At 40.9% G+C, this 23752-nt stretch overlaps 3 protein-coding genes across 3 annotated transcripts; all 3 read right to left on the bottom strand.

Moving 5' to 3' along the window:
* Positions 1-4443: 4443 nt before the first annotated feature.
* LOC125583154 lies at positions 4444-5526 on the bottom strand. The gene has a single exon (XM_048749745.1). It carries the CDS (start codon positions 5524-5526, stop codon positions 4444-4446), a length of 1083 nt encoding a protein of 360 aa, XP_048605702.1.
* Positions 5527-5699: 173 nt separating this feature from the next.
* LOC125583153 lies at positions 5700-6758 on the bottom strand. Its single transcript, XM_048749744.1, has one exon. It carries the CDS (start codon positions 6756-6758, stop codon positions 5700-5702), a length of 1059 nt encoding a protein of 352 aa, XP_048605701.1.
* A 6061-nt stretch (positions 6759-12819) lies between these two features.
* LOC106408227 (cation/H(+) antiporter 12-like) lies at positions 12820-19005 on the bottom strand. The gene is made up of 3 exons (XM_013871127.3): positions 17217-19005; positions 15875-16903; positions 12820-15791 (listed from the first exon to the last, which is right to left on the bottom strand). The coding sequence occupies exons 1-3, from the start codon at positions 17433-17435 to the stop codon at positions 14691-14693; spliced, it is 2349 nt and encodes a 782-aa protein (XP_013726581.2). The 5' UTR covers positions 17436-19005; the 3' UTR covers positions 12820-14690.
* Between the last annotated feature and the right edge of the window lie 4747 nt (positions 19006-23752).

Here is a 23752-nt window from a genome sequence, read left to right as displayed (position 1 = left end):
TGGTCGCGTGCGCGACCATTTTACTCGCTTGGACGCCTTTGGGAAAGCGAAGAACCTGTATGGTCAAGCTTCGGGGACGAAGAAGTGCTTCGAGATGATAAAGGCAAGTGGGACAGAGATCCCGCAAGAAATGATCGACGTTTTTGCCGAGCAGGAGAAACTCTACGAGGCAGAGGCTACGAAATTTTGTGTAGGTCCGCTGTCTGATAGCGACCTCACTCTTTCTCCGCTGGTTCTTCCTTCTCGTTTCGTCGAGGACAGGTTTAGAGCGTCGTTTGATCAGACCAGGGACGGTTTCTCAGCTCATTACCTCGCTCGAAATTACCGAGGAGCCATCGGAGGAGCCATTGGTTGATGTCACGTCGGTCCCGGCTGAGCACGTCGAGGTCCTGGAGGGAGGTGGTCTTGATGAACGTCCAGAGAACGAGAACCGGGAGGAGGTCCCCGAAAAGGACAACCTTGAGACAGGCAGCACTCCGGTTCGAGAGGAAGAGACCGAGAACATGAGCATCGAGAGGAAGAGACCGAGAACATGGGCATCGAGGATCCTGTCCTCGTCTCAGATTCTTCTTCTGAAGGACGAGAAGACAAAGAGGAGGAAGACGATAGAGTCAAGGAGACGTCGCCGTCACAGCCTGTCGAGGAAGAGACGACCAATGAAGTCGGGAATAGAGATGTTCCCCCGCCTCCTGCTGTGGCCTCTCTTGTCCCAGTTCCTACTCAGGTGGAAGATCCGACTGCTGCCGCTACTGAAGACCCAGTCGGTCCTTCTGCTCTTGGGACGCCAGAGGAGGTCGGTCAAGATTCTGCGCCTTGACGCTTTGCCTGTGTCTCCTTTGTACTTTTTGTGTTTCTTTTTGTGTTTGTGGTCTTGATAGACCATGTTGTTGTATCACTAGACGTACTTTCATTTTATCGGTAAGTCGCTGTTTTCAAGCAGACTTTTAGATTTGCGGGTTGTTGTGTTCCTTATCTGTACTTGCAACTTGTCTAAGTAAATTTCAGTTATCTTTAGAGTCTTGCGATATGTTCACCTAGAGACAATAGATTCTTGACCATTGGCTTTTGCAAATAGATAACGACACAACCTGCTAAGGGACTTTGTTCAGCTTTTGTCGTGTTTCGATTGAGATAACGTCTAGACGCGTTTTTCTACTTTGAAAACAAGAAACTGAATCTAAGAGTAGAAGGTTCTTTTGTCCGTTTTCTCAAAGACTATCGAGTAAATGGGTAGCTAATCCGTTACGCGTTTAGTCGAGAAAAGGTTAAAGATTCACTCCGTTTGGTCGGTCAGTGCTCTTTGGGCATAGGTGACTCGCGACCGTTGGGTCCTTAGGCTAAGTGTCTGATCAGGACATAGCTAGGAGATGGAACGTGAGTGTCCGCGTACCTCCTGCTGGAGGTACGGGAGCCGTTGGGTTCGACAATCGGTATTTACTCAATCGGAGTCGAAACAAAGAAAAAGATTTTGACTTTGGTTTTGTTACAGCTGGACCGGTTAAGGCTGCCTACGTACCTTGGTTGAGGATCAAGCCATTCGTAGTTCGTTTTTCCCGAGTGAAAGTAGCCGTTAGAAGTGCATTTACTCGGTCGAGTAGAAGTGACCGCGGAGGTGCATCTACTCGGTTTTTTTTTTTTTTATGAGTAGAAGCGTCTTAGATGCATTGAGTTCCATGCTCTAGGCACTTCTTCTCCGCGTGATGTTTGAAGTCGGTAGACGCCTGGTTTCACAACTTTGATGATTTTGTAAGGTCCTTCCCACCTAGCGCCGAGTTTACCGGCGTTCAGCTCCTTAGTGTTCTCGAACACTTTTCGCATGACAAGGTCACCGAATTCAAGGGGTCTGGCTCGGACCTTCTTGTTGTAGTAACTCTCTATCTGATGTTGATAGTTTTGGATTCATAGCAGAGCTTGGTTCCGTCGTTCTTCAATTTTGTCGAGGGCATAAAGCAGCATCTCCTTGTTGAGTTCGACGTACTGGGGCATTTTCGAGCGTCGGAGGCTTGAAACGTAAACTTCTGCAGGAGCCATAGCCTCGACACCGTATGCAAGGTAGAAAGGTGTCGATTTGGTCGACCCTCTTGGTGTTGTGCGGTGGCTCCATAGAACTCCGTCGAGTTCGTCGGCCCAATGACCCTTTTTCAGGTCTAAATGTTTCTTAATGCCGTCGATGATGAGCTTGTTGGAGGATTCCGCTAGGCCGTTTCCCTGCGAGTAACGAGGGGTGGAAGGGCTTAATCGAATGTTTCATTTGCTGCAAAACTCCTTGAAGTTGTCTGACATGAACTGTGATCCATTATCAGTAACGATTTTATACGGTAGACCATGGCGGCAGAAAATGTTTTTCCAGACGAAACCACAGACTTCTTTGTCGGTGACTTGAGCGTAGGCTTCAGCTTCGATCCATTTGGTGAAGTAATCAGTGAGGACGAGAATGAAACGCCACTGGCGGGAGCAGGGAAGAGGTCCTATGATATCCATTGCCCATCGCATGAACGGGTACGGCGCGACCGTCGTTCGTAACATTTCAGTTGGACAATGGATGCTTGGTGCGTGCTGTTGGCATTTGTCGCAGCTTCTGGCGTAGGACTCGCAATCTGCATTCATCGTTGGCCAGAAGAAGCCTAGGCTTCTCACTTTGATTGCTAATGCTCGTCCGCCCGAATGGTTTCCTCCAGCGCCTTCGTGTGTTTCGGCCATAACCCTGACCGTTTCATCACCATGGATACATTTGAGGAGTACTTTACTCGCAGTCCATCGATGGAGTTCGTCGTCTTGGACGACATAATGGGCACTGCGTGTTTTTAGTCGGCGGGCTGGCCATTTCTCGGTTGGAAGTTCCCCCTTTGAGAGATAGTCGATGAACTCAGTTCGCCAGTCAGGGCCGAATCCATTAGTAACGAGCGTGTCGGTTTCGGTGACTGGGGCAATGACGATGGTTTGTTCCGTCGAGAAATCGATGCTCGGCTTCTCAATGCGGTGTATTGGAATGGTCGTTTAACTTGGTCCCGAAGCTTGCTTCCAAGGGCTGCAAGGGCGTCGGCGCAGATGTTTTCTCCTCTGGGAACTTTGACGAGTTCGAAGAATTCGAACTCTGCTGCTAAGCCATGTACTATCTTGAGGTAGGCGTCCATCCGATCATTGCGGGCGTCGTAATCACCGCTAAACTGACTGACGACTAACTGCGAGTCGCAGTAGGCGCTTGGCGTTTGGCCTTGACAGCTTTTACTAAGCGGAGTCCAGCGATCAAAGATTCGTATTCTGCTTTGTTGTTCGAAGCTGGAAAGCGGAAGCTAAAAGACTGTCTGATCAGTTCGCCGGTCGGGGACTGTAGTTGAACTCTGGCACCTGCGCCCTTGTTAGTCGAAGATCCGTCGACATGCAGTGTCCAGTTTGGGTTTGGGAGTGTGAGATCTTGCTCCAACTCCGGGGCCAATTCGATTAAGAAGTCTGCAAGAACCTGAGATTTCGCTGCGGTTCTGTTCTTGTAAGTGATATCAAGCTCACCGAGTTCGATACCCCTCTTCGTTAGTCTTCCGGACCTGTTTATATTTTGAAGTATCGTTCGAGGGGCTGGTCGGTTAATACTTCCACCGAATGTGACTGAAAGTACGGGCGAAGCTTTCTCGCCGCTTCGACGACCGCCAGTGTCATCTTCTCCAGAGTTGGGTATCGCGTTTCTGGTCCGGTCATGCGCCTGCTTGTATAGAAGATTGGCTTTTGCTCACCACGGTCATCTTTTATCAGAACGCTGCTGACTGCTGCTTGTGACACTGCGACGTAAAGAGATAGAACGTCGCCGACATCTGGCTTGGCGAGAACGGGTGGTGTTGTCAGATAATGCTTGAGTTGAGTAAATGCCTCCTCGCATTTCTCATCCCAGATAAACCTTTTGTTACCTCGCAGGAGATCGTAGAATGGCAAGCATTTGTCTGTGGATCTGGAGATGAACCGGTTGAGTGCAGCTATCCTACCCATAAGCCGTTGTACTTCTCTACTGTTTTTTAGGCTTGGGAGGTTCAGGACCGCAGAGATCTGCTTCGGGTTGGCTTCGATTCCCCGCTGCGTGACTATGTATCCAAGGAACTCGCCTGAGGAAACCCCGAACGTGCACTTTGCTGGGTTCAGTTTCATGCCGTATTTGTTGAGAGTTTCGAAGCAATCTTGCAAGTGACGGAGGTGATCAGCGGCGTGTAGCGACTTGTCAAGCATATCATCGATGTATACTTCCATGGTGACGCCCAGCTTGTCTGCGAACATTTTGTTCACAAGTCGTAGGTAGGTTGCTCCTGCGTTCTTCAAACCGAATGGCATGACCTTATAGCAGTAGGTTCCTCTATCCGTGATAAAGGCCGTTTTTTCGCGATCGTCGGGGTGCATCATGATTTGGTTGTACCCAGAGAAAGCGTCCATGAAGGTGAGCATCTCGTTTCCAGCCGTGGACTAGACTAAACGGTCGATGTTGGGAAGAGGATAGCTGTCCTTTGGGCATGCTTTATTTAAGTCTGTGAAGTCGACGCAGACGCGCCACTTTCCGTTCTTCTTTTTGACGACTACTGGATTTGCTAACCACTCAGGGTAGCGCACCTCAGCAATTGAGCCAGCGCCGAGCAACCGGTCGACCTCTTCATTTACAGCCTTTGACCTGTTGGGACCGAGCTTGCGTCGCTTCTGCCGGATAGGCTTGAATGCCGGTTCGACGTTTAGTTCGTGAGTTGTTATGGCCGGATCAATTCCTTTCATGTCTGACATGGACCACGCGAATGTGGACACATTCACCTTGAGAAAGTTGAGAACTGACCGCTGCATATCTTCAGACAGATACGCACCAATCCTTGCGGTCCGGCTTGGATCGGAATCGTCAATAGGTAACTCGAGAACTTCGCCTTCCTGGGAGCAGGCTTTATAGGTTGGAGGAGAAATGGAGTTAACCGATAAAGACGATCGTTGGAGTTTAACTGTGGCGACTAGGAGTTCCCTAGCGGCTTTTTGATCTCCTCGCAGTGTGTTGATTTTTCCGTCCGTACCGGGGAACTTGACACACTGGTGATAAGTAGATGGAATGGCCTGCATTGAGTGTATCCAGGGGGTTCCGAGTATAGCGTGGTAAGGGGCCTTCGTGCTTACAACGGCAAACTTGACAGTTCGAGTGACTCCACATGCGCGTACCGGAAGGTGGATTGTTCCCAGTATTGTTTCGGAGGATCCGTTGAAGCCGGTTAATGTTTTGGAGGATGGTTTTATGTCGTCGAGATCGACTCCCATCTTCTGCAGAGTTCCTCGGAAGATGAGGTCGACGGAGCTTCCTGTATCAATGAGGACCTTGGTGAAGTCGTACTCCCCCATTCCAAGGACGACAAGAAGAGGGTCGTTGTGGGGTACGTGAACCCCCTCAGCGTCATCCGGCGAAAAAGTTATCGGAGGGTGATTTGGCGTCCTAGTCGGCCACCTCTGCGAAGTCGCGACCTGTCGACGGTAATCCTTGACGGAGCGAACAGAGTTACCGCAAGGAGGAGAACCGCCCATGATGACATTTAGTTGCTGTCGCGTTTTTACTTGCTTGGAGTCTAAGAAGGCGCGTAAATCGGTTGGTATGCTGCTGTCGTGTTTTGATGACGGAGTGTCGTTGCTTGACGTCTTAGTTTGCGCCTTGGATGGCCGTAAGAACCATCACCTCGATCAGCAGATACTCGCACCAGTCAATCCTGTACCACTTCGTTATCGTGTCGAGGTTGAGACTGAGGCTGAGGCTGCTGCTTCTTCTCGCGCCAGGTTACTCCGTTGTACCGATCATAAGGCTTTGTTCCAGATCGCGCTCCACCATATCGCATCCTCCGGGACGGTTCATCCCGACGGCGAATAATCCTATCACCATGGCCCTTATAAGCCTCGCGAGAATGCTCCATGTCGTAGCTTCTCCCACCATTGTCATACCTCGCACTGTCATAGCGAGAGAGCTTGTGATGTGAAGCAACCAGCGCTTGTGGATGCGTATCAGTAGACCGATATTCCTTCTTTACCAGCGCCTGCAAGTGCTGCTGTGGCCGGTTCTCTTGTAACTGTACTCGCGCAAAGACGCCTTGACGATGAAATGAAGGACAGTACTCCTTCTCATGAGTAAGCATGCCACATGTAGAACAATGCTTAAACAACATCTCATACTTAATTTCAATCGTAACCTCATCCCCATCAGGAGATTCAGCCTTCCTTGCAAACTTTAGTGGACAATGAGAGTTAATATCCAGGAGCATTCTGCCTTCGATCACCTCTATTGTGTCCTGATGAACATGCCCTAGTCTAGAGCCTATTTCTTTCAGATTGTTCTCAGTCCATAGATGCAAAGGTTCACAGATCAATCTAGTCCAGAACGGGATTATCCAAGGATAATCATCATGGACAATAGGCTCCCACCGAACCAACACAAAAATACAGAAGTTGAAATGAAAGGGACCCTGTCGAAGAACAGAGTTTAGCTCATCTTCAGTGAAAAAGTTGAGTAGAAACTTTCCATTTCCCAAATCATTAGCAGTGATGCGATCCTCCATGCCCCATTGAACTGGCATTTTCTGTTGAAGCTTCTCTACACTTTGCGTTTTTGGATTTAAGATCTTCCCGATCAGAGACAGCTTGAATTCATCGATGTTTTGAGAGATATCATGATCAGTTAGCTTGATCGGTTCATCATCATCCTCGTAGAGGATTCCCTTACCCTTGATATCAACCATATGAGTTGATTTGGAACGGTACGAGGACCCCATATGAATGCCCGCGGTTCAATTCCTCTGCTACCACGATCGCAAGCAGAACAGAGTAGAAAGAACACGTCGTAAGGTCAGATCAAACGAATGGAGAAGGCGTGATCAGGATTGATTCAGAACAAGCAGATTAACTGAGATCGCGACGTAAGATCACGTCAGAACTATCAGATCACGTGAAGAGACGCGACCAAACAGAAACCAGAGCCGAATGAAAACAGAGACCGGAACCGAGTGAAACAGAGTGATGTAAGATCACCTTGCTGTAATCCCCACGTCAGTGAACGTGAAGATCAAAGTTTCAAAGGAAACTTCCAACAGAGAGAATCACACAAGGGGACGATCACAACCATCAGGCGGCTATTGCTTGGGTGAGACTTCACAAGGATGTGATATGCTGAGAGACCTCTGAACCACAAGGAGTGTATGCTAGTCTCCCTTGCGACACTGCAGGACCCGCGGAGTGCTGAATCACCGTCAGAAACGATTGGATCTAAGAATCGCGTTCTTCATCCCTCGAGAACGGCTAGACCTGTTTCCGAAAACTTGTTAATATAAGAGAAATATGACTTTTAAAACATGGCAGAAAGATAATTGCATTTGAGGTTTTCGCCTTTTCATGGAAAAGACATATTCCCTCCCTCTCTGGTCCTAAGGCACTTGCCTTTCCTGAGATTCATGATTTTGGTTTCTTTGTCTTTACTTTTTCTTTACTGTCATTTGACTGTCATGTGGCAAGACTTCCAGCAATTATAATACGTAAGTCTCGCACACATAAATTCTAATATCTTCTTCTCTTCCTTTTTTTCAAATATTTATAATTTGAATAGGATTTTGCTGAGGAGTGTGATTTGAGATAGGATGTGATTTGGGAGTTTTTGTGTGGTTTGAGAAGGAGAGTTGTGGGTATATTTATAGGAAAGTGCGGCTCGTTAATACCTGTTTTTCCCAGGTTCGAAAAGGCAGACTTACTGCTCATTACAGAGAGATGTTCGGTGAGCCGGGTAGTCGTTTAGACCCGTCTTCTTCAGCTCCTGGTTCTTCGGGTCAGGAGACTGTCCCCGAGACTCAGTACACTCAGAGAGTCTCTGGGTCTCCTTCTTCTAGTGCACCATCGGCTCCTCATGTGCCTTCCCCGATGGCTCATCCGACGATGCCTCCTCCTGTGCCTCCTCCGATGGCACCTCCGATGCCCGCCGAGATTCATACCGATTTGATGGTGCCTCCGAGTGCTCCTTACTCGCAGTACACTGTAGAGGACATTTTCCGTCTACCAGGCAGAGAAGGTTTACCAGTCATCGACCCCGACCGACCGGACGGAACTTTGTGGTATGTTACATTATTATTTTTTTATTCGTTTTAAATTCTTTTATAACATTAAAAAATAATTTATATTTTAAATTTGTATTTTCCAGGTTTGGGGTTGACGGATGTCTTGCATCAGACGTAACCGAAACGATCAAATGTTACTTCTCCATGGCACATCCGAACTGGAGTAAGACGCCTCACTACGTCAGAAAGACGTGGTTCAAAATTTACGCTGTAAGTTTCTATTAATTAATTATATATACTTTAATTTTTTCATGATTTATATATATACTTTCTAAAAAACTAATTGTTAATTTATTTTTTCCAACAGCAAAAATATAATTGGACCTTGGGGATCACTAAGAGGGTGAGGAAGAAGTTTATCGCGAATGCGAAAGTTCGCTTGTTGGACACGGTCTCCAACTGGAAGGGTGACTGGATCGTGAAGGGGTATGAGTGTGGCAAACCCGCTGAGCTCACCACGGATGTGTGGGATGGCCTCATCCGTTATTGGCGTTTTCCTGATTCCATTAGAATCGCCCAGTCTTGCTCTAACTCCCGTAACACGGTCGATGAGCACGGAAACGGGCCGATGCTTCACACTACGGACCAAAAACCCCACGCCGGTGTCCGTTTGGAAATGGTAATTAAATATTTTATTAAATACTTTTTTTAATATATATATTTTTATTCTAACTTTCTTAAATGTTTTTTAGGCCAAAGAGACGGGACATCTCTCGTCTCTTATGGAACTTTACGAGAGGACCTACAAGAACAAAGCGGGCATATTTGTAGATGGCAAGTCCGAGAAAATCTACAACGACGTGGTTGCTCGGGTTGAAGACCGCCAGACCCAGCTGACCCAGCAGTCTACCGACGGATTACCCGTCACCTTATCCACACTTGAAGTGGATAAGATTTACGAAGAGGTAAATTTTCTAAAATTTTAATTTTTTATTATTCATTTAATTTAACTTTAAATTTTTACTAACAATATTTCTTTTTTGTTTTTAAGGTTGTCCCTAAAAAAAAGGAAAGGACGTTGGGGATTGGTTCCATCAACGATGTTCCGAGAGCGACATCGTCTTATGGTCAGCGACGGGATGATGAAGTCACTGAGCTGCGTAACGAGTTGGCCTTGACAAAAGCTCGTATGGGTGGAGTCGAGGGCTTCTTGGACGTTATAGCGGCCACAAATCCGGAGTGGGAGTCCATGTTGAGGAACATGCGACAACAACATCCCATTTCAGGCGAGTCATCTGACACACATAATGAGGCGGATGTTGCGAGGAGGAGTGAGGAATTCTACCAGGTGATGAACGATCCTTAGTTCTTTTTTTTTCGGTTGTTGTATTATAAATTCAAAACTTATTTATACATAAAATATTTTCGTATTGATTTGATTTTTATTTTAAATTATAATTTTATTAATAAATTAAATAATTTTAATTATTTTTTTAATTATATTTTTAAATTCTGTAAAATAAAAAAAACGAAGTAAATTTGTAGCTAATTTACGACCTATTTACGTGGAAACTTTACGAGGAAATGACGAGAAAAAATAAACGAGTATTTTACGAGGAAATGACGAGGAAAGATAAACGAATATTTTACGAGGAAATACTTTCGTGGTAGTTACGTGTATTTTGCGAGGAAACACTTTCGAGGTATTTACGTGTAGTTTACGAGGAACACGTTTCGAGGTATTTACGAGGAAATAAAGCGACCTCCTTACGTGGAATATTTATGTGGTCTTTACGACGAAATGATGTACTTCGTCTTTACGACGAAATATTTTCCTCGCTAAGTTACGACGAATTGGCGAGGAAATATGTGTTACGACGGACGAGTAACGAGAAAACGTGTTTCCTTGCTAATTCCTAGTAAAGCCTCTTTTACGACGAACTCACGAGGAAAATCGCCCTCGCTAAGCTTATGTTTTCTTGATGTTGCAATAGCTTAGAGCATTGTAGTGTGACCAAAACAGACTAAACCCTGATAAACCAAATGAAACCATTTTATAAGGGAGGAGAGAAAAAATATTGTTTTCTCTCTCTTCTCTCTAAAATAAATAAAAACCCTAGCCACCACTCTAAAGCAATTCCGTTTGTCTTTTTGTCGTTGTCTCCGACGGTGTGAGAGGCACTTCATCTCTGCCTCTTTTGTTTTCATTGGTGCTTCATCTACAGTTAACTCCTCATCTCGGGATTGACTTGACTTACAAATTTGAGGTTTGTTTGCATGGTGATGGGTTGTCGGATTCGGGCTTTAGATCGCTCGGCTGCTTTGAAGACTAGCGCTGGTGGTCTCTTTCCCTGTCTTTGTCTTCTCGAGTTTCTGAATAGTGGGTTCGGCGAACTAAGCGTGGTGTGGAGGCGGGGTGGGAGGCGGGGTGGGAGGCGTGGCGGTGCTCTGAAGTCTCTGTTGTGGGACGTTGGTGAGTGGGCTCGTGGTCGGAGTTCGCCGGATGTCGCCTTTTCGGCCAGAGATGTTTGAGGACTGCAGATCTGGTTCTTCTCAGAGTTTTCTCGGTGGTTCAGCTCCGCATGTGGGTCCTTTTTTCTCTTCCTATGCTTTTGCCTCCGTGGAGTAGGCTATATCTTTCGTCCTTCCTCTGTAGATTTTGTTTGGCTTGGCTGCTCAATTCTCTATGTATAGTGGCGGTCTTTATACCGTTTAGTTGCTCCTTTGCCGGACCAGTCCCTTCTCGGAGATTATACAATAAGAAGTCTTTTTTTTCATCTTGGCTCGCGGTGGCTGTCTGGCATCATCTGAGTTTCTCTCGGCGGTGGTCTGAAGCCTGGCGGCGCAGCGGTGAGATGTGCTTCTCTTCCAAGATTAGGGTTTTCATCTCCCGGCTTAGACTTGGTATCTCCTCTCGGGTAGGGTCCTCTCTGGTAGGGTCTGGTTGTTCGGTATGTATGTAATTTTAATTCTTGTTTGGTTTTCTTAACCAAGCCATGGACTATCGCATTGGCTTAATTGTAGTTTATGTCTCTAAAAACAAAAAAAAAATTCCATAAAATATTTACAAAAAAAAAATTTCAGAAAGAAAAACAGAAAAATCATTTAACTGATTTTAACCTAGAAAATGGAATCACTTTTAAGTAGTCTAAAGTGAATTTGAGGCAATTGTACCAAGGAATCAACTTTTTCTGAGCTTAAAAATACGTTTTATTGCATTCTGTGGAGGAGCTAGAATTATTTTTACAGGAGTCATTCATAAACCTACAATATATATATATATATATATATATTAATAAATATCTAAAAAAATATAAAGCTTAAAAATATTTTTATTCTAATTAAGACTATTTTTACATAGTTTTCGACAAAACAAATGAGATATTCATGAAATAAAAAAGATCACAAATATAATTTTTAATAATATCTTTACATTTTATTCCTAAACTTCTTACAAAGTTTTAAAAAAAAATTAATTTGAAAATCTTATAAAATCTACATAATTCAAAAAAAACAGATTTTTATGAATACATTAATAGCTTCTTGTTTGTTAAATTCACAATAAAACTTCAAATTAAAATCTAAAAATATTAAAGTTAATTAAAAATATAAACTAATATAACAACATATGAGATATTTAATATTTTTTCAATAAAACAGATTGAAGAGAAGGCTACGTGAGAGTTTTTGGCTTTTCCAAAATTTATTTTTTATGTTTTGTTAAAATAACTAATAATTATGTGAGATTTATAAAATTTTGTAATACTCATATTTTATTTAAATTGGGTTTAAATTAGAAGTTAACCTAAAATAAATAAACAAATAATTTAGCTCAAATATCTAATTATTAACTACCGAACTAAATTAAATTCATGTTATCAGTGTTTTTGATTTTGGTGGGTCAAACTAAAAAACAATTGTGGTGATCATAATTTTGTTTGCTAAAAAAAAATATTCTTAGAATTCAGGTTCGGTGGGGTCACCCCCGTCCAACATCTATAGCTCCGCTCCTGATTGTATCAATCGTAATTCTTTCCTAAGTCTTTTTGTGTGAATAATTATTCTTTATGTTATTTTAAAAAAAAAACTTCTTTAAGTTAAATATTTATATTACTAACCTAATAAAATTTCTAAAACTAGTTCTGCATTCTACAAATAATTACTATAGATTTTGTCTAGAGGAGAATAGTAACATGTTGAAACTAGTGGCGAGAACGATTTCTAAGTGATCAACCAATCTCAACACACACAGTTATAAAATTCGAAGTAAACAATTGTTATGGTATTTTCTTATTACCAGCCATTATTTAGATCTGGAAGCAATTTAACTCAAACAGTAACTAAGCGTATATATTTTAGAATGTATCTTTAACTTACATGAACCGCTAATGCAAACATGACGCTACAATTAAGGTAATACATAAGATAAATCAAGAGACAAATGGATACAAGCAACCAACTATTGCTTTATTAGAAATCATCTAAAAAATCTATTACAATACTATTATAAGCTTTACACAACATGTTAACACCCTAATAGCTGCAATTGAAAGATTCCTAATCTATCCAAACTTGTCTCTCTGTCGTCAGTACTTCAGCAACTGCTTCAGCACGACCTAAGAACACCCCTAAGGGATTTTCACCCTTCTTCTATAATAAAGGGATTAGAGGTAGTGCGCATAGAGTGACTTGCACTCTGTCGTATCGTGCCCTTTGACGTCGTGATATTTGCAGTGTTTGGTGAGATCGACGATTCTGGAAGGTCTTGTCGCTGATACTGCTGCTCTTGTAGTCTGGGTCGAGCAAACGGCGTCGACTGGTTTGTCGGACGAATCGAGCTCCCTTACCCACTTGTTCCATCCTTCTCCGCGGACTACGAGAGTTGAAACCGGCACGTTGTTCTCATTGACGACATACATGTATCCGTCTTTGCGGCCGTTTTTATCGATTGGAGCATGCTGGCGCGGTTCTTGTCGCGTGTTGGCATTTTTAGCCGCTGGAGCTTTGGGTGTGTTCATCTTGCTGAGAATAGCGTTAGTATCTTCTTTTATTCGGATGAAATTATCAGAGCGCGCGATAGCATCCTTGAGTGACGTAGTTGGGTTTTGGTATAAATCCTCTCGGAATTTAGAACGAACCCACAATGTGTTCCGCAGGGCGTCGATGGCAATACCGTCTGGAATTTCAATCCTCGAGACTACAGCTTTGAACTTCTCCATGTAGTCGCGGAGGCTCTGGTCTTTGGTTTGGTTAAGGTTCCACAAGCTAGAGGCGGTAGCGCTGCGCTTGGTGAACATAATGTAAGTCTTGAGGAAAGCTGCTGACAAGTCGCGGAAGCTTCCGATGGAGTTTTCCTCTAACTGGGAGAACCAGGTTAGGGCTTACTCGTGGAGAGTTTCAACGAACAGTTGGCAGTAGCCTGCATCCCTTTCTTCGTCGGGGAGTCGAGCCCGCGCCATCGCGATGTTGAAAGCTGTCATGTGTTCCACCGGGTCTCCGCCGGGTTTGTACTCGGGTAGGCGCAGCTTCTCTATCTTTCCGAGTTGCACACTAGTCAGAGCGCTAGTGAAAGGGGTGCGTGATGTTGCGGCGAGTACGCTCTCGATTTGCGGGGCCGCGCTGGTTACTTGATGGATCTTCTCGCTCATTTGTTGGAAGCTGAGTTTGAGCTCGGCGAGCTCGCGTATGGTTGCGAGATCAGAGCCTACCGGGGGGTGGTCGGCGAGAAGGGTTTCATTAGGCTCCGAGTCGTCTGAGACGTGGTTGCCTCCGGTCGCCGTTGGGTTGGTGTTAAAGAGGCGACGGCGTATCTGCTGGGGACGGCTCGTTTGGCCATCGGGAGCTGTGAGTGCCGCGACCAAAGCAACTAATTGGTCGTTGGTCGTCTTTTGGACTTCGTCTTGACGAGCGAGTCGAGCCATGATAGAGCTCATAAAATCTGTGGCGATGGGTGGCGCGGCTTCGGGCGTAGGGGTTGGTTCTCCGCCCGGAGCGCCGAAGGTGGCGTCGTCTTGAACCATGTAGATCTAGAACGTTACTTTAGTCAGCCCCACGTTAGGCGCCAATTGTTTGAACGAGATTCAGTCGACTAGAGTGAAAGAAGTCAGAAATGGGATGACTAAAGACGTTTTATTAGATTCGAACTGAAGGGTTACAAGAGTGACAGGAAAGTGAAAGAGCAACAAGATCAAAGAGATCGCCTAAAACCCTAGATCTAGCCGCTTAGTATGTCCAATGGTCCAAAAGTCTTCTTCTTGTTGCTTCTTCTCCCTCTTTTATAGGTCTTTTGTCCTTGATGCCCTAATTTCGTACTTCTTTGGGTCTTGATGAGAGAGACCGAGTATGCGGGCCTGGAGAAAGTTACCTCCAAGCCGGGTATTTTTGGTCGGCCTACTCGACCGGCTAAAAGTACTCTAAGGTCGAACCGATACGTTTGGCCGCCGAACCGACCAAACTAATCCAATTTACTGGATTAGGGCCTGTTATTCGATGGGCCTTGTGAAGGGATGTAATCCATCTCCTACAGCTTCCATGTTAGATCTTATCAGAAACTGTGAGATACATTAATACTCCTCGCATGGCAAATAGCTTCCATGTTAGATCTTATAAAATCATGTCCTAAAATTATACACTCGTATTGTTGAATAGTTCCCAATGAATGATTTATGCTTGATGTCGTTGTTGAACTATCAAAACAGAGACGCTAGATCTAAGATCTCTAACCGCCAACAAATCTCCGATGACACCTAACTCCGGAAATTCCATCCACTCTAACAGTCCTGAAAAGTCCGGTGACGACATTCCATGATTTCTTCCAACAACCATAAGATCATACTCTTCTGAAAGCAACCGAACCGTGGTAGCCACTTCAGGACCACCGGTCAGTATCCTCTCTGTATATGCAATATTTTTGTTTGACTCTGGATCCTTCAATTCTTTGATAACCTCATGATCAAGAATGTAATCCCAATTTGTCGACTCTGTTTCTTGGTTAGACATTAGTCGAATCACAGCAACTTGGACCTTTGGGTTATGTTTCATCCTATTCACCAGCGATAATGCCTCACGATCGTCTTTACCTCCAATAAATATCGCACATACATTGATGTAGTCCTTTCTCTTGTCTTTACGCATGAACTGTCCACGATCCACGAGTATCCCAATAGAACATGGCGAACGTTCGAGTAGAGAGATATTGAGACGCCTTATGGCCACATCGTCTGACATGAACTCCCCATGAATGGTCCATGTTCTTCCAGACGGGACGACAATCATCGATGTTGTCTGGTCTAGTGCGAGCATGCAGATGTCTTCGTGCATTAATTTCTCATGCGAGAGGGCTGTGAACATGGCCACACTTTCTGAATCAAAGCTCTCTTGCATCAACTGGCTGAAGGCAAGGTTTACGGTATGGATGTAGGAGTTATTGATCAGTTGTTTCGACTTCTTGTCGTGCGAGATCAAGATCGGTACGATCTGACCCACTAGCTTCACGAGGTGAAGAACCGTGACAATGATGGGGAATTCTTGGTTCGGCGAGGAAAATAATTGGATAAATGAAATGGCCCTAGAGATATTCCCAGGTTTGTGCACACAAGTAAGAATACGAAGATCGGAGTTTGGTTTCAAACTGAAGATGTTCCTTTTTTGGTAACCAATGTACTTCCGCTTCGGATCATACAGACTTCTTATAACTACTGGGACAATCCCAGAGTTTAATAACGTATATAATATCAAGAAAGAGTATGTTGCTTGTGATATATACTGCAAAAAACCATTAAAAAAAAATTAGATATCATAATGACATGAATTATAAGAATTTATATTTGGCTTGGGGATTTGATTACCTTATCATCTAATGTAGATTCATAGAAAAAAATTTCTGGGAAACTCTTGCAGCTCAAGAGGATGGAAACAGCAATTGACTCCTTGAGAGGTAACTTGCAGTACAAGCAAGGTGCAATACCGGCAACCAGTTTCAAAGCGATTGTCAGCAACATTAGAAAGATATTGTATAATATGTCATCTAGCTCGTACACAATCCTCGTAATATCACATCGCATTGTACTGAATGCAATCGAGATTGGCAAGAACACGTTTAACGTGAGCTTCTCATACTTGGCTTCTAAGGCGGATCCTAAAGGCGGACCTTCTGGTATAACGAGGCCGATCATGACTGGTCCAAGGACGTATTTCATATGGAAGACCGTGGTGTAAACGGCAGAACCCAATACGGTTAAAGTTACAGCATGCACATATATATTCGCCACAGGTTTGTTTTCTGGTGTTTCTTGTACTATCCATTCTGCGGCCGGCTTTACAACAAAAAAGACGAGGAGAAAAAAGATGATCACCGCGATAAGGTCAATGTAGGCTGTTGAGTGTGACATGTTTTTGTATGATCCCAAAGAATACGCAAGTACAATGAAAGAAACGCCAAGGATATCGTTGATAACAGATGCTGACAATGCAAGCCGACCAAACTCCGAGTTTAGAATATTGAGTTCCGACAAGAAATAGGTGATGGTGGGCAAGAGTATCGAAGATTGTGTTGCAATGATCACAGTGCGCTCCGCGAGGGCTTTTTTCGGGGGCATGTAGTGAGGGTTTATGTTGTCATCGAGGACGTTTCGAAAACAGAGCCCTACAACCAAAGGAACTATGAAAGTCAAGATCCCAATAACAACGGGCAATGGTCCGTTGTTGAAAACAACTCGCCGACTGGTCCGTAAGGACATGAGGAATGAAAACATCATGAAGCCGCATGCTGAGAAGCTTCTTAACGGTCCATTTCCATTCATAATAGGATCCAACGATAGTTTCCATGTTGACTTCTCCCTCAGATCGAATAGCTGAGGTCCCATAATCAGACCAGCCTGCGAATATGAGAAGATTGGAATTATATCTTTGTTGTTTAATGTCAATATAATACCCTTACGCTCTTGCTAAGTTTCAAATATTATTAAATCTAATTAATACTAGTAGTCTCTAACGTGCATGTCAAGTTACATATTGATGGTAATTTTCTTTTGTGATTTTAACTAAGGGATCCATGTAGAAACCCAGACACGTCCTTGAGACTTACGAATAATAGGATATTCTTGTGACCAAACATGAGTGAAATCGTAGAGGAAAAATGAATCATGGACTATAATAGAATGTACTGGGATTAAAATTAGGTATACTTACTATCATATAGGAAGCGATGTGGGAAATGCCAATGCATCTGAGGAACATGTGAGCCATGACCACCGATGTGAAGATAAGTAATATCTGAATCTCCATGAGTGGCAAAGAATACCCAAAAATCACATCGGGCGACTTTAAATTCTCCCATATTCCATTGGAAGAGATGTTAAACAACAAGGGTCGGCAATCCTCGATGTAGGTCGTCGTATTCATGAACATGAACGTGGGTCAATAAACGAGTAAGTGATAGAATTTCGCTGTATCAGCTCTTGGGATTCAAGGGAAAAACAAAAGAATGAGAACATTTTAAACTTTGCATACGAATTCTAAAAATAATTGTATCTCTTATCGTTTGTTTTGGTCTTCGATAAGTATTTGTTTTCGTAGGAGGTAGTTAGTGTCAACAACTTTTTTCATTTTGGCGTGTATGATTTGTTGAAAACCTACCTTTTCAGACCTGGAAACTAACAAACTCAAATAAAAGAAAATGATACAAGCATTGACCCATACACACACGGATTTAACTTTGAAGGTAACGACACCACATTTACAGTTTTATGATATCTATTTTTGGGCAATAAACATAGTATTTGTGGAATAGTTGACAAAATGTATCTATTCTAAGGAACTAACACATCCACAGAAAATAATAGTAGTTCATTAAAAAGAAGCCTCAAGTTTAATACAATTTTTTTCTTTACAAACACCAATATATATACGGTGGAAGCAATGTGGTCTAGTGGTCAAGGTTTAACGACTTTTACACCAGGTATTGGACGTTCCAAAGTGCTGCATGCAGACCCTTTTGTTGTGGCCGTGTGTTGTGGATAAAGCATATCCATCAAAGATATCATACATGCATATAAGTGCCTGTCGATTAGAGTGCTACAGTGAGAGATGCATCTTGGAAAAGTTGTTCAAGAAGTTGTTCATCCTTATTGCATGTGTTGTAGTGAGTAGTTGATCATGAGTGCAAAAAAAACAACAACAATATATACATTTATTATCTATTTTAAAAGATTAATGGTATAATAATTAAGAACTTTTATGATACTCATATTATGTGATGAGTAATATATACTGGTATTTATGATATTGTAATAATTTAGAGTTTGACATTCAAACTTTGTTTTGTGAAAAGTATCATTAGAATATATTGAGTATGGAAACTGTTATGTCGAGAAACTGGTACTGCCTCTGGGAAAAAAATGTAACATACACCACTATCACTACCAAGATAATGATGGGACAATAGATGGTTTGTTAAATATTTTTTTCGATGCTCAAACTAGAATAAGACCAACTGAATGGTCTGTAAAAATATGTAAAAGGGGGAGACGAACAGAAAGTCCGTTCAATAGCGCCGTCTCAGGTGTTCGCATCGCTTGTTTATGTATGCCTTCGTAGAATTTGATACACATGTACAGTATTTTTTTCTTCATTGGTGATTGACTGGTGATTTATTTTGTATTTAACCACGCTGAGTTGGATTCTTTGGCTGGTGGCTACTTTGGAAAGCTATTTTCTCACCTTTGAGGATGGCTTAGTCGGTGCAGTAATCTTTGCTGAGTGTTTTGGTTTTTTTTCTTTTCTTGATGATGGATAAGTTGATGGAGTACATCCCGGGATATTCGATTTTTCTTTGTTAACGAAGTATTCAGAACTTGATTACGATAATTTTCTTCGTTTTAATAGATTACTAGCTTTTGCGCGCGGGTGTATGTTCTTTTTTTAATTTTTAAAAATCTCATAAATTAATATAATTGTTTATGTTCTTGTTATATATTCATAATTTTTGACAACGTTGCATCATGTTCCATGTATTTTGCGTCTATTTATATGAGATTGTGTTTTTGTTTTATTGTATTTTAAAGTAAAAATTAAAGTGTAAAATATAAACGTTAAAATTTAAAGTACATTTGCTGGTTTTATGAAATTATAATATTAATATTTCACTACAAGAAAACAGCGGCATACTGAGGGAAAAAATCGTCGGTATGTCGTCGGAATAACGCTATTCCGACGACATACCGACGAAAAAAGTCCTCGGAAATAACTCCTCGGAAATTCATCTTTCCTCGGAAATCCCTCGGAAATTTCCGACGGAATTCCGAGGAAATTCATTTCCTCGGAATATTCCGAGGACTTTTTTCGTCGGAAATTCCTCGGAATATTCCGAGGAATAGTTCGTCGGAATATTCCGAGGGATACACTTCCTCGGAATATTTCCAAAATTCAAAAAAAAAATTATAAATTTATTTTTTTAAATTGAAATTCAAAAATATAAAATTAAAATTGAAATAGAAAACATATTTAAAATACAAAAAATAATAAAATAGTTTTTATAAATAAAAAAATGTTTTATAAATACAAAATTAGTTTTAATAAATATGAAATCATCTTTTTATAAATACAAAATAGTTTTTATAAATACAAAAAATAATAAAATAGTGTTTATAAATAAAAAAATGTTTTATAAATACAAAATTAGTTTTAATAAATATAAATATTTTTATAGATATGAAATCATCTTTTTATAAATACAAAATAGTATTTATAAATACAAAAAATAATAAAATAATGTTTATAAATCAAAAAATGTTTTATAAATACAAAATTAGTTTTAAAATATGAAATCATCTTTTATAAATCCAAAAAACGAATTTATATACAAAGAACGTTTTGTATATTTAAAAATAGTTTTTATAAATACAAAAATAAAAAAATAGTGTTTATAAATCAAAAAAATGTTTTATAAATACAAAATTAGTTTTAATAAATATAAATATTTTTATAAATATGAAATCATCTTTTATAAATCCAAAAATCGAATTTATATACAAAAACGTTTTGTAAAATCGAATTTATATAAACGTTTTGTAAATACAAAAATAATAAACAATTTATAAAAAAAGTTCTAAATCAATTCAACACAACCAAATCACAATTCTAAACCTATTACACAACAAATCACAATCCTACCCAATCACCCTAACAAAAATCTATCAAAAAACTTCTAAAATCATCAAATCTACTTAAAAACCTAACAAATAGGACCTAAGAGAGTGGGATAAGGTCCTTACATGATTTGTAAAGGAATGGAAAGGATTCGCCGGAGAGATCGTCGCGAGAGAAGGTGGAGAACGCCGGAAGGAGAGAGAGATCGCCGGAGAGGAAGAAGAGAGAAATGGGGAAGAAGAGAGAAATTGGGAAGAAGATGCGGTTCGAGTTTATAAAACCTTGGGTCTGACGGATATTTTCCGTCGGAATTCCCTCAGTATTTTCAATTTCAATTTTCGCGAAATATTTGGCGGCTTGTTTGCCCGGTTAAATGAAAATATTCCGAGGAAATTCCGACGGCCACTTAAATATCCGTCGGAATTTCCTCGGAATATTTTCATTAATTCGAGGAAAAAGAATATCATGTGCATGTATTTCTATTAATTTATATTGTTCCTCGGAATTTCCTCGGAATATTCCGAGGAAATACCGATGAACTAGTGTTTGGGGTTTCAAAACATCAATTTTTTTTGCCGTATTTCATTTCTTATACAATTGTAATGCATACCATTGAGGATTCTTTGTATAGATGAGCATAAACCATGAAATAACAAATTTCAAAATGAATTGTAAGTATTCCCTTTACCGTTCATTAAAGTGTATAAGTGTTTCTCTTATGTTGTGGAGATTTCGTTCATACAATCGGAAAAGTGTTTATTATAGGGTAATGAACAAATTTTTGACTTCATAATGAACGTAAGACACTTAATAGGGGTTATATAGGTGTTATTCAAACCGCAAAACGTTGTTTTCGGTTTAAAAACCCTATTTCCTCGGAATATTCCGAGGAAATTCCGAGGAAACCCTTTTCTTCCTCAGAATTCCGTCGGAATATTCCGAGGAAATTCTGAGGAACTAGTGTTTGGGGTTTCAAAATCTCGAATGTTTTTTTATAAACGGATCGATCGATGTATTTATGTCCAAAAACGCATCGATCGATCACTAAGATGGACCAAAGCGTAACAATGTGATCGATCGATGAGATTATCCCATCGATCGATCAAGGATATCAAGTGTTCCTCGGAATTTCCTCGGAATATTCCGAGGAAATTCTGAGGAACTAGTGTTTGGGGTTTCAAAATCTCGAATGTTTTTTTATAAACGGATCGATCGATGTATTTATGTACAAAAACGCATCGATCGATCACTAAGATGGACCAAAGCGTAACAATGTGATCGATCGATGAGATTATCCCATCGATCGATCAAGGATATCAAGTGTTCCTCGGAATTTCTTCGGAATATTCCGAGGAAATTCTGAGGAACTAGTGTTTGGGGTTTCAAAATCTCGAATGTTTTTTTATAAACGGATCGATCGATGTATTTATGTCCAAAAACGCATCGATCGATCACTAAGATGGACCAAAGCGTAACAATGTGATCGATCGATGAGATTATCCCATCGATCGATCAAGGATATCAAGTGTTCCTCGGAATTTCCTCGGAATATTCCGAGGAAATTCTGAGGAACTAGTGTTTGGGGTTTCAAAATCTCGAATATTTTTTTATAAACGGATCGATCGATGCATTTATGTCCAAAAACGCATCGATCGATCACTAAGATGGACCAAAGCGTAACAATGTGATCGATCGATGGGTATATGTCCAAAAACGCATCGATCGATCATTAGTTCGTCGGAATTTCCTCGGAATATTCTGACGGATTGATGTTTCCTCGGAATTCCGTCGGTATATTCCGAGGAAATTCCGAGGAAACCCAAATTTTGGGTTTCCTCGGAATTTTCTCGGAAATTCCTCGGGAAATTCCGACGATTTCATTTTCCGTCGGAATGTCAGTCAGAATACCGATGTTTTCTTGTAGTGTTTGGATTTAAAGTTGAATATGCATAATAAAATTTTAGATTGATATTTTTTTAAACAAATATATTATTTAGAGAGAAACATTAAAAATAGTGACTGCAAGTTATTAAAAGCAACTTACGAAAATAAGTACACATTTTTGCTAATTTTATTAAGCCACCCTAATTGAAATTAAACGTTTGGGCCATTTTGTTATCATGAAAAATTAGGTAATAATTTAACAATATAGATCGTTGAACGTTGAACATGAAGCAAAGCCCATTTTTTTATTCGACCTTTATGTACTTAATATTGATTAGATCATGCATAAGATATCGTCAATGAGAATATTGTTGTCTATAAATGTTTTGCTATCAATAACATTTTGTAAACTTATCATCAATTGTTTGTTTTGTAATGAGTTAGCTAATTTATAAACAACTGGTTATAGGGTTCCTCGGTTTGGATTCAAAAAATATAAATAGTTATGATCTGGGCCAGATAGATATAATAGGCCCAAAACAATATTATCTTATACGAAACCAAACCCGTGGATTTAGTTTCCAAAACGGATTGTTAATCGAATTTACGGTGTAGAGAAGTTAATGTATAAAAAGACTGTGCAGAGACCGGTGGCATTTTATTGTAATTTTTAAGGAAAACTTAGAGTCAAGATTAATTTGTACTCATGTTTTAATAGTTTAGATGCTTGAAACGCTTGGCCTTTTCAATAGCCGATAAGTATCTCTTCATCTTCACTCTACCGCTTTGTTTGGTAATTAGGTGACATATACAGTTAACTAAGTATAGTTTGGCTGGTGTGGATCAAATCTTCACTTGTATGGCTAATAGGTTATGTATGCGCTGCAAATAAGTAGCCCTTTGTGAAACAAGGATCAACCAGAGTAGCTTCATCAATTTTTTGAAATTGAGCTGCTTTAATTGCGTGCTCACATAGTATTTTATCGACATTATATTGTTCGCAATACAACCTCTCTGCAAAAAAGGAAGGCTATGAATCAAAACTGAGAAAATAAACAGGTCATAAGTGAGAGAATGTGTTGTGGATGCGTCATACTTTTTCTAGATCAACCATACAATTAATTGCTCTACCGGCAACATAACTACGGTTTGAATCGAATTGTTGGCCAGTTAATATACTCATTTTCGCATGTCTTACATGCATCATTAGTTCAACTTTTATGTAAGGTTTGTTTTTAATTAGTGATATCATTCAGATTACCCTAAAGAGTGAATTTACTCTCTCAAATAAGAGGTTCAATTGCAGTATTTATGGATCGAATTCACAATGAGCTAGTCAACTAGGGAACCTAATATGATTTGTTAAGTAAGGTGGTTTTAATGATTTAAATGGAAAGTTGCAGTTTTGTTGAGCAAGTAATTACTCGATTAATTGGGTGAGGTTTTGGTGCTTAAAAGGAAATAGCTAAACTTAGGGTTTTTATTCAGGAAACTTGAGATTATAATCCTACAGATGCCTAATGAGTTGCATGCATGATAATGTAAAGCTCAACTACTAAATCAACAAGTCAATCAGCTCTCGCATGTCTGGACTCGTCTATTAACTAGATTTAATGACCCAAACAAATGTGTTCGATCAATAGCAGTGTCGATCGATGATCCTATAGGGATATCGATCGATACACCTTTCACTC

Source organism: Brassica napus, chromosome C3 (assembly GCF_020379485.1).
Source record: "Brassica napus cultivar Da-Ae chromosome C3, Da-Ae, whole genome shotgun sequence".
NCBI classification, from domain to species: Eukaryota; Viridiplantae; Streptophyta; class Magnoliopsida; order Brassicales; family Brassicaceae; genus Brassica; species Brassica napus.
This window is presented reverse-complemented; position numbering and strand designations above follow the sequence as displayed.

Excerpts from the sequence above, each read along its gene's own strand:
- LOC125583154 (XM_048749745.1), bottom strand. The coding sequence starts at position 5,526 with ATGGGCGGTTCTCCTCCTTGCGGTAACTCTGTTCGCTCCGTCAAGGAT.
- LOC125583153 (XM_048749744.1), bottom strand. The coding sequence starts at position 6,758 with ATGGGGTCCTCGTACCGTTCCAAATCAACTCATATGGTTGATATCAAG.
- LOC106408227 (XM_013871127.3), bottom strand. The coding sequence starts at position 17,435 with ATGTTCATGAATACGACGACCTACATCGAGGATTGCCGACCCTTGTTG. Across the intron at positions 16,904-17,216 it reads ACATCGCTTCCTATATGATA|GCTGGTCTGATTATGGGACC; the intron begins GTAAGTATACCT and ends TCATATTCGCAG. Across the intron at positions 15,792-15,874 it reads AATCTACATTAGATGATAAG|TATATATCACAAGCAACATA; the intron begins GTAATCAAATCC and ends GGTTTTTTGCAG.